Source organism: Liolophura sinensis, chromosome 9 (genome assembly GCF_032854445.1).
Source record: "Liolophura sinensis isolate JHLJ2023 chromosome 9, CUHK_Ljap_v2, whole genome shotgun sequence".
In the NCBI taxonomy this organism is placed as follows: domain Eukaryota; kingdom Metazoa; phylum Mollusca; class Polyplacophora; order Chitonida; family Chitonidae; genus Liolophura; species Liolophura sinensis.
In genome coordinates, this window is record NC_088303.1 from 27638032 (window position 1) to 27648498 (window position 10467).

Sequence of the window (10467 nt, forward strand, 5' to 3'; positions counted from 1 at the left end):
ACTATTTTCAGAAGGAGGGCGGATCTCGACGGTGATTCGGGATGAAGGGCTGCTTACTAGGCTAAATAGGCCTTCGATGTCGTAAAAGGGCTATACAAGGACAACAACAACAACAGGTGCGTGCTGAAAAAGAAGAGACAAGAAGTAGGTTTTGAAGAAAAAAATGTACATAACTCCCAATTTATGAATAACGCGGTCTTCTAGGTGTGTTAGTCTTTGACACTTAGCCATGTGGAGGTAATGTTTAGAAGGTGCGAAGCTTTTGGTGTATGTTGACATTTCAGCGCCTGTGATACTTTGCCGGTATGATGTGGTGCTCAATATTCGTCACATCGTCTGCTTGTGGTTACGCGAATCGATCTTCTGGTATTCTTCCGAATGTTGTTATTGACGTACTTTTATTTTGTAACAAGTGCAGCTGCTAGCGTTCATAGTTGAATGTTTTTGGGGTTTTTTTTCGTTCGTCTGTTTGTAAGCTGTTGATGTACTCTAACTTCTAAGCCAACACTATTTTTAATCTTGTCATTTCCATGATTTGTTTAAAAGGTCTACTCACTCAGTGGGACACTTATTGGCCGCATTGAATAACTTGGACGCAATGGGAAATGGGATGAATAAGGTGTGTAAATTATTTAAAACATAGAATTAAATTCAGAGTTTCTTTGTTAATAACAGTGATAAAAGAGCCGAAAGGCATCTATGTGGTTTCATATTCTGACTTGATACAGTCATGCATTCAAAGCTCTCTACCTCTAAACAATAACTGTATATTTAGATTCTATCACCCAAACCATGTGACTATAAATTTGTTGCAGGAGTAAACCAAATAAGTATGGCATCGATCAGGTTCAGCCATATTTCACTCTGTATTGAAACAGTCATGTTTCTGTCGTTTTTCCATTGTGGAATTGTGGTTTTACTCTTGACACTTTGGTGAAGTGGTCTGTATTAGAACAGCCATGTTTCCATAGTTTTTCCATTCCAGCATTGGAGTTTAACCCTGGACACTTTATTGAAATGATCTGTATTAAAACAGCCATGTTTCCATAGGTTTTTTCATAGTAGCATTGTAGTTTTCACCACTTTGGTGAATTAGCCTGCATTGAAACATCCATGTTTCTATAGTTTTTCCATTGTGGTTTTACTCTTGACACCTTGGTTTCCCTCACCCTGAGTGATTACGATCATTTAACAGAAATATTCTTGATTATGACATTAAACAACAATGAAACAATAAATATATATGCATGTTTCAGATTTTACCTGGCTTGTATGTGGGGAATTTTCGAGATGCAAAGAATGTGGAGCAATTGACGGAGAACAATATTACGCATATTCTGTCAATACATGATAATGCCAAAGAAATTTTAGGAGTAAGTACATAACTTTTATTGTGCTTTAATTCTGACAAGAACAACATGTTGTAGCATTGTCATAATGCTAAGAGCCAATTCATTTCAAAATGTCATTTGTTGAGTACGACGTTAAACACCAAGCACTCACTCAAAATCTTGCAGACCAACCCTGATAGCACAGTTGGTAGAGCGTCCGCTTCGGGAGCGGTAGGTCCACGGTCAATCCTGAGTCACACCTAAGTATTTAAAAGAGAAAGTTGAAACTTCCTCACTTGAAGTTCAGCATAAAGGGGATAGTGCAACGACAGGTTAACCTGTATCAGTATAATGGCTCAGGCTGGACACCTTACTTGCCTCCGGTAAGGCGTCTCAGTGAAGCAGCACTAGATAAAAGAGCAGTGGAAATCCGTCCTGCAACAAGGAGGCACATAACATGTACTCTAAGGATTCCTTCATTGTTATATGACTGAAAAATTGTTAAGTACGACGTTAAACCCCAAGCACTCACTCACTTAAAATGTCAGAATAACTGATTAGTCAGTTACCCTCCGATCAGGACTTGCATCAGGTGTCCTTCCCACCCGATACGGCAAAACCTCGTTTCCACACACCCACTACAGTAGTTGCTATGGGAGACTGAACATTAGCACGGTTATGAACATCTACAAAAACAAACATGGAAAAAATTATCACTACCTCTTTCCTCCAGTCCTTCAGCCTTGTCTGTACTGGCGTGTTATGTTGAGATCCACAGCCACGTTAATGACCACCTCCTTTGACACCAGTACCTTGCCAGTCTGATAACAGCTTGAGCTATCTTCGCCTCAGTAGGAATCAGTGGGAATCATTCTTGGCACTGATGCTTGACCACTGTCAATTTCCACACTCACCATGTAAATACCTCATATCCACCCTTAACCAAACATGATAACTAAAAATGCCTAGTGTCAGCATTACACACTGAAATTGTATATATCATGGTTTTCATTCTCATTTACTTGGTGCAGCTGCTCTAATGACTATATACAGTTTCACATTTTTTCTGAAAGCAGCAGTCAAGCACATGCCAAAGGACAGGTAGTTGGTTTATGTTGGGCACTCCCATCTCCTCCACCATTGTATAAGCGTAAAATTCTTAAGTATGAGAGGGCCTCCGTGGCTGTGGGGCTTAAATCTTAAGTACGACATTAAGCAACAATTAGACAGATATATTTATAAATTTTTAAATCACAGGATAAAAAGTATCACTGCGTCCAAGCAAGTGACAACTCGGCTCAAGACTTGACCCCATTCTTCGAGGACTGTGTGGACTTCATTCATGCTGCCAGACTGGAGGGTGGAGCCGTTCTGGTGCACTGGTAAGACTGGACAGGTGTTCACACAGCTTTAAGGAGAAACTGAAAGTCTTAATATTAATATATTAATTGAAACTTGATACATGGCTTTACCATGAAAAATTACCTATCAAGAACAAGTGTTTTGCTGATATTGAAGTTACATTTAAGTTCTTGTTTTGGGTCATTTTGTCCATTTTGAAAAGATTATGATGTCTCCGACAGTTTTCCAGAATTATTATTTTTGGTTTTTCAAAATGGTTGGTTATACTGAATCGAAATTTGGTACATGGCTTCACCTAGACAAAATCAGCCAAGATCATCTTTTGAGGGATTTCAGCATTTTTTCAATAAAATTATGGCCATTTTATTATGTGATGGCATTTGACCTACGACTGTGCAAAGCAATAGGGGACATGTATTGCTTTCCTTAAAAAATTGTTTGTCCTGGTCGTTAGGGAATTCTTTTTTTTTTTTATAATTCTGAAAAAGATAAGGATTTTAAAGAAAGTAACATTGACAGAAAAAGTACTTCTATTAAAACCCTCCAAAAAACTTGGCTCTTTTTTGGAGGGTTAGTCAGTTCGTGCCCAACAAACATATTTCTAATGATCGCCTACATCTTGATAATTTTTCCTACCTGCCTCTGTTCCGTAGGGCTGTTGAATTCCATGGGGGTTTATTAATACTTTGGGGCCTCCGTGGCTCAGTCGGTTAGCGTGCTAGCGCAGCGTAATGACCCAGGAGCCTCTCACCAATGCGGTCGCTGTGAGTTCAAGTCCAACTTATGCTGGTTTCCTCTCCGGCCGTAAGTAGGAAGGTCTGGCAGCAACCTGCGGATGGTCGTGGGTTTCCCCCGGGCTCTGCCCGGTTTCCACCCACCATAATGCTGGCCGCCGTCGTATAAGTGAAATATTCTTGAGTACGGCGTAAAACACCAATCAAATAAATCAAATAAATAAATTAATACTTTCACAGCTTGCCTGTAACATTGAGTGAATTCTTTGACATTGAACAAAAAATGAGCACTATGAGTAGTACAAGTAAAAGCTGAATGTTTCGTGTTTGTCATAGCTTGGCTGGAGTGTCACGGAGTGTGACAATCACGGCAGCCTATATCATGACAGTGACAAACCTAGGTTGGAGAGAAGCCATCAAAACCATCCGCTGTTCCCGAGAATGTGCAAACCCAAACTACGGCTTCCAGCGACAACTGCAAAACTACGAGGCAGAAGGTGTAGAACAGGTAAATATCTCCACTACCCTAATTTTAGACTTAGTAGTGTTCAAAGAAGAATATTAAATTTCTTTCTCAGCTTTTTGGAAAAGTAAAGATATGAGTATTTTGTTCATTAACTGGTTTAACCATGCAAGAAAATAGAAAGTAAATATTCTTGCTAAAGATCCATGTATTTGGGCTAAAACGAGCAGACCAGGTGTCACAAAAACTAGAAGAAATAGGGTAGTTGTCACAACTGTGTATTAGCTCTGACTGACTTTTACTTTCACTTCCGAAGACCACAATGGTAGAAATGGCCGTGTCAAAATGAAAAATGTAGAATTATGCATTGTTCTGTGAATTTATTGCTTGTAAGCACAGGAAAGTTTCCTCTTTTTTCAATTTTTTGAAACTTTGATGCAAAGTTGAGATTAGACCACACCAATTTATATGTTTATATGAAGGAATCTTTTTTTTTTTTCCAATGTTGGTGCAAGGTATAAAATAAAAATTATCTGGTTTATGGGAAAATGTTGACCCGGTTTCCTCCCACCATGGCCGCGGTCATCTAAGTGAAATATTCTTGAGTACGGCGTAAGGCACCAGTCAAATAAATAAATAGAAATGTTGACTTTCCAAGCACTTTTTTTTAGAAGGCCTGTTTACTTCATCAGAAAATCTTGAAAATCAGGAAAACCATAAAAGCTCCTAGGTCAGACAAAGTGAAATGGAGGATTTTCAGTTTCAAATTTTTTTCTAGGTTTTGGTTTTTTAGTGCCTGCTCACCGGTAAAACACGAAATTAGAGTTGCCTTAGTAGAATCCGGATGCAGTTGTCACTTACGTAACGTCAGGAAGTTTGTGAGCTAGTTAGTCATGTAGCAGGGTAGATATCAATATATACCATAAAAAGTTGTGAGGATTTGTGCACAAATTGTGTCTAAAGTTTTCTTATTTGCATCAGGCCCGTCAAAGGCTTAGACAGAAGTTTGGGGAGAGTCCATTCAAAGATGAGGAGGAGTGTCGCCGACTGATGGAGACTGCCAATCTGCCATCGTGGCGGGATGAAGGGTTGTATCCTCTGCCCCCACGGGCTTACCAGAGCAAGGAGAGCGGGGACACGCCTACCCAGCGGGACAGTTCCGAGAACGTCACCTCAACACAAGGAGCAGGCTGACAGACCTGCTCTTTTAATTTTGACTTTTTAATGTATCACCAATCCAGTGTAGCTTCAAAGTGAAAGGACTGTTGATTGTGTTCATGATAGAATGGTGAGGACCTCTGCTGACTGTGTAGAGAGTGACACTGTAGATTCATCAGTTTGAATGACTGTGAGTCATCTTACAGGCTCACATGTATGTTACACAGGCACACAACATATTACATTACATTTTAGCATATTACATGTAACTACATGTAGCTGTACTCATAAGAAGCTTAAAGAGATGCAGAATCGATTCTGATTGGCTGGTCTGAGGGACAGGCAAGTCCAGACTATGCCTTACTTATGCTGATTTTTAAATATGGTGCATTTATTCACGCCAGGCCAAGGCTGCAAGATTTAACCCAGGAAACTGTAAGCCACTCTACTGTCAGCCACTCAGAATCGATTCTTTAACCCTTAATAGAGAAGAAAACTCACTGAGCCATTATAGTGGAAAATAAAGAGCAATGTCTATAGACTTTATAGAAATAAATGCGAATTTTCATGATCTTTTGCGTAGAAAACACAAGGCTCTGAAGACTAAAAACAAGCCAAAGCTCTACCTCTATCTTGGTAACCATTTTGTGAACCTGTGATGAAATCTGTATTTAAAATTAGCAAATGAGAAGGCAGAATTCCAGGGTATTTCCTCACGTCACTGATTTGAGTGTGTACAAAAGTATAGACATTTCCTCCAGACACTGAAGAACTCTGGGTTGAACTGGATTTGTTTAGGTCGAAAATGGCGACCCCAAGTGTTCATGTTTTTACAGTGTTTAGTGTATCATTACTTGTTTATAACAAAGTGTAAACAAAAGCATGCAAACGATCAACTTAAAGCATGAAAATTCAAATTCTGTTTAGTGAAAGCCATTTGAGAGTTTACTTTTCTTTGAATTTTCTATTTGATCTGGTGTAAAACAAAGGTTAACAAATATGTGCCTATATAGTTATTCATTACAGCTCAATGTCCTTGGAACAAATGTTATACATAGCTTCGGTTTTAGCTATAAGTAATGTTAATGATGTCTTTCCTGTTTATTGTTTAGCCTTCCTAAGTCTTCTCTTACCAATGGCTTGTAACTTAACTTGTACCTACATTGTATATCATTTGGACCTATTGCACCTATACCATTGTATACATTTTACACCCCTACCAATGAATCCTTCACCAGGGTCAGTGGACTGAACCATCTTCTTTACTTGCCACACCCAAAAAACTTCACCTATATAGCTGATTTTTAAGACTTGGCCATATCCTATAATCTATGCACCCGTTATTCCCACCTATACCCCGGAACTTCGGACTTAACCATTGCTTTGAATTCCACAATTCCTCTTACCCCGTTTCTTCTCATTTTTGGAACACCTGGTCAGCTCTTTTTAGCCAGTGTACATGGAATTGTAGTAAGAAGATTTAGTTTCTTTTTTCTTACATGGTTACAACTAATGAACAATATGTATGTACTCATGCTTTTCCAAAAGGCCGGAAAAGGAATGTAATAGTCTGCTTTCAGCACAACTAATATCTGTCCGGAAAATTAGAAGAATTAGGGTAGTTAAACTGTGGCTTTTGTTTTTGGCATGACATTTATGTGGCTGAAAACACACATTGAAAAAGGGGATATTGCTTTACATGAAATGCATCCCTTGGTTTTCTTTGATTAAACCACCATCTTCATTAGCCCACCAAGTCCGCATGCTGTAAGACAGATCGGGAGCTAGAGATCATGAGATCACCTCAGTAACAAACGGCATGGGTGAGGTAAACGGTCCTCCCAACGTTATTGCGTAGAAAAATGCCTATTTTTGAATCGCTGTCAACGATCTTGTATTCCGTTCAATTTGTATAATTTTCAGCTTTCCAGACAGTGTGAGTAATTCTGCGGAAATTTCGTGACGTTTTGTATAACTATGCCTTACTGGTTAACAATGGGCAGCTATTTTGTTTTAGACACCAAAGTGTGGTCAAGTGACCCCCAACCACCGACCCGTCTAACAGAATTGTGTCCTGGTCATTTAAAGTATGGAAGATGGATGTGGCCACGCGTATCCTCAAGTCGTTTCATACTCGCAGATCAAGAACACGATCAAGAGCGAAGATTAAAAAATACTGCGTTATTTTTAAAAAATTTTTTTGGGGGGGGGCTAATCTCGACTCGCCGGTTTTATGACGGGGTGCGCAAGTCGAGAATGCAAGATTAGTGAAACCGCATGATATTAATGCTAATCTACCACAGTTTTTCGAAAACCGTGTATTGTAAGCTTAATATTATGTGCCATAGGATAGTTTGAGACTTAAATTAAGGTACCTTAAAAGCTACAGGGCCACCTGTGCGCAAACTGTAGTCCCGTCAAAAGAGCTCTATCTCTATCTCTACTGATGAAAAAAACATGGTGGTGAGACAAAGTTTTGCTATGCAACCATGTGTGTTGGTTTACTTATTTGGGGTTGTTTTCAGAACGACTTCTGCATATTCTGTTTGGTATAGCTACTGCAGTAAATGATGAAGATTTAACACGTGAATCTTAAAAGGATGTCTTAATTTTGGTGATGGCAGCTAAGTCGATATGCTACATGTATACCTGCAGTAAACTTGAAGATTTTTTTTTTAGAATTCAACGTTTATGTAAATGTGAACGTAATTGTGCAATTGCTGTGATATTACAAATTGTCAACACAGGCATATTGTTAGAAGCTGCTGCATGAAAATGCCTTGTTTTATTCACACTGTTTCATATAATTGCAGGACATGTGCCTGGAACGGTTTTTGCAGTTACAATTAACTTGTAGTTTTACCTTAGCATGTTTCTGTGGCTTGATCACGAAAACCTGATATCTTAGGATAAGGGGTAAAATAAAAATTTGTATACTCACCTTCTTACAGTTAAGAATTGGTTGGTAGAGCTGTTCTGAAACTGAAATTTGCCAAAGGGTAAACAAATACATTTTAATGGATTTTGCCCATTTGTCAAAATGGCATATTCTCTGAATATAGCAAAGCCAGTGCCTTGAAGCCTCCCTGCATGTAGTATACACTTTGAACTCTTCCATAACTACGACTTTTACTAAGCATTTTATCACTGTACTGTTTTATTGTTATAATGAAAAACGAAGACTCCGGGTAACTACTGATACTGTCTGCGAAATTTTCGGATGCGTTGTTTTAAATTATTTCTTCGAAGGAACAGAATATGTTCAAGATAATTACCTATTTTAAGACCAGTAGGATTTCAAACGGCCTGTAGAAGTAAGCTACTTATAGTTATTTTTGCCGCGGAATAAGGATAAAAAGTATGTAAAAATTTAACTTCAGCCAAACTTAAATTCTTCAATTCTCCAGGATATGGCTGGGGTCATATGTATTACCAATGTGGTACCCAGCCCTAATCAATCATTCGTTAAATCTGGGTTGGGTATTTATCAGCATTTTTGAAAGCATTCTGCACATGCATTGCGTTTGCTCTTTCCAAGTTGTTTCAGGGTATACCATCTAGTGGGGTATATCAGTATATATTATTGTAGATATAAAAGCTCCTAGCTATGCTCATCACGAAGTTTTTCGTAGATAAAGAATTTTTTTAACAGCAGATTAGAAATATTGATACATTGTTGTAGGAGATAGCTGATAAATATATGTCTATATATGAAACTTGTGTTCTTTCACGATTCAGGAATGGGATAAATTTATGGTATCTTTGTCCGCACTGAGGTGGTAGATAGAAGCATTTCAACATAGGGGCGTACAGGTACTGTGTATGCTTTGATCAACTCATAACTTCTGTGTACAGTTCCTTGAATGATGTTTAAGAATGATCCTAATAAAACCAAATGCTTTGCTGATCTGTTTTGATTTTTTTTTCTATGGTTTTATGTTTTGTAATATGTCATGCTAGCTGTCACAACCTTAAACCTAAGTCGCCAAACTGTTTAGGTTCAAAACTGCATGGCCCCACCGATTTACCGCCAGAACCGCAAGGATAGTTGTGCACCCCAGGGATAAGCTATTAAAGATGCATAGATACAAGAAGCGAGTTCCTAGTGTAAATGGTTTGGCATAGGCCTACCCAAACTTGTCAATGTTTTAAAATTATATATGGTTCACCGTTCACGAAAACTGCAAAAATCACAAGGTCCGATCCTGTGGTATGCGGATCACAAAATAAGTGAAACTTAAGACGCCAAGGGAAGTGTAATGATAGAAGACAACTCGTGTGGATCTCTCAGAAATTTAAGCAGGTCAGGAATAACAAGTACTTCGACGAAGAGAAAACTCACCCACCTTTGGTGGTAAACATTTGAAAGATATTGTCCCTTGATATTTGTGTGATAAGGTTGATTCCTGAACAGTTTCTACCGGCCCTGCTAGCACAGTTGGTAGAGCGTCCGCCTAGGGGGTCAATCCTGGGTCGGGTCACACCCAAAGACCTTAAAACAGAGGAAGTTGTAACTTCCTCGCTTGGCGCTGAGCATTAAGGGGACAGTGCAACGACTGGTGCTTGGGGTTTAACGTCATACTTAACAACACTTCAATCATATGACAACGAAGGAATCCTTAGAGTGCATGTAATGTGCCTCCTTGTTGCAGAATGGATTTCCACCTCTCTTTTATCTAGTGCTTCTTCACTAAGACGCCTTACCGAAGGCCCGAGCCATTTTATGCTGAAACGTGTCAACCAGTTGTTGCAGCATCCCCTTCATGCCAACGCCAAGCGAGGAAGTCACAACTTCCTTTTTTAAGGCCTTAGGTGCCGTTGGTTGTAAATACAGATAAAGACCTAGTGCTTGCCTTCTGCAGGAAATTGACTAGCCTTTCACCAATGCAGTCACAAGTTCAAATCCTGGACTGGTTTGTTCCCTTGTGGAGTAAAAGTTTATTATATAACTGATGAGGCTCACTGGGTTTTGCCATCCATGTGCCTGCATGACTGCAGAGCCAAATGACGTACATGTACGTATATTGTCCACCACCTGTATTCATATATGTGCTAACTTTCGTTTTAATTCTATTTTGAAATATCGAAAGTGAAGGCAAGTCAGGCTTAGAAGTGATGTCATTACGTGGGATAGTGTTTGGCCGGCCTTGTGCGGCTGTTACTTGTGTCCTTGATATGAAGTCATGAGTCATATATCTGTCCACGTTACCATATACAAGCTGAATAGCCTACGTGTGGTGTTCGATCGTCGTGTACAGAGCCACCGCCATGTAGGTCGTGTAGTGACCGAGTTCATAGGCCCTACCCCCATAACTACTTGTGTAAAGTCTCAGACCGAGTACCGCAGGCCTATAGAGCTCTAAACAAGGAAATTCTGACACACGCCTGGATTTATAAGTGCAGCATGTTTGATGATACT

The 10467-nt window shown here is 39.3% G+C and overlaps 1 protein-coding gene across 2 annotated transcripts; it reads left to right on the top strand.

Annotated features, from left to right (window-relative positions):
- Nucleotides 1–25: 25 nt before the first annotated feature.
- LOC135474867 (dual specificity protein phosphatase 22-like) lies at nucleotides 26–8937 on the top strand. Of its 2 annotated transcripts, none has more exons than XM_064754504.1 (6): nucleotides 26–116; nucleotides 547–619; nucleotides 1257–1373; nucleotides 2589–2713; nucleotides 3764–3935; nucleotides 4872–8937. In XM_064754504.1, the coding sequence occupies exons 2-6, from the start codon at nucleotides 599–601 to the stop codon at nucleotides 5082–5084; spliced, it is 648 nt and encodes a 215-aa protein (XP_064610574.1). In that variant the 5' UTR covers nucleotides 26–116; nucleotides 547–598; the 3' UTR covers nucleotides 5085–8937. The 2 variants fall into 2 exon arrangements, with proteins under 2 accessions (XP_064610574.1, XP_064610573.1); XM_064754503.1 differs by having other exon boundaries at nucleotides 81–144.
- The last annotated feature ends 1530 nt before the right edge of the window (nucleotides 8938–10467 follow it).

Bases quoted from the DNA above. Each gene is read 5' to 3' on its own strand.
- LOC135474867 (XM_064754504.1), top strand. From the start codon at position 599: ATGGGAAATGGGATGAATAAG. The intron at 1,374-2,588 runs GTAAGTACATAA...TTTAAATCACAG, and splicing joins ATGCCAAAGAAATTTTAGGA to GATAAAAAGTATCACTGCGT. The intron at 3,936-4,871 runs GTAAATATCTCC...TATTTGCATCAG, and splicing joins AGGCAGAAGGTGTAGAACAG to GCCCGTCAAAGGCTTAGACA.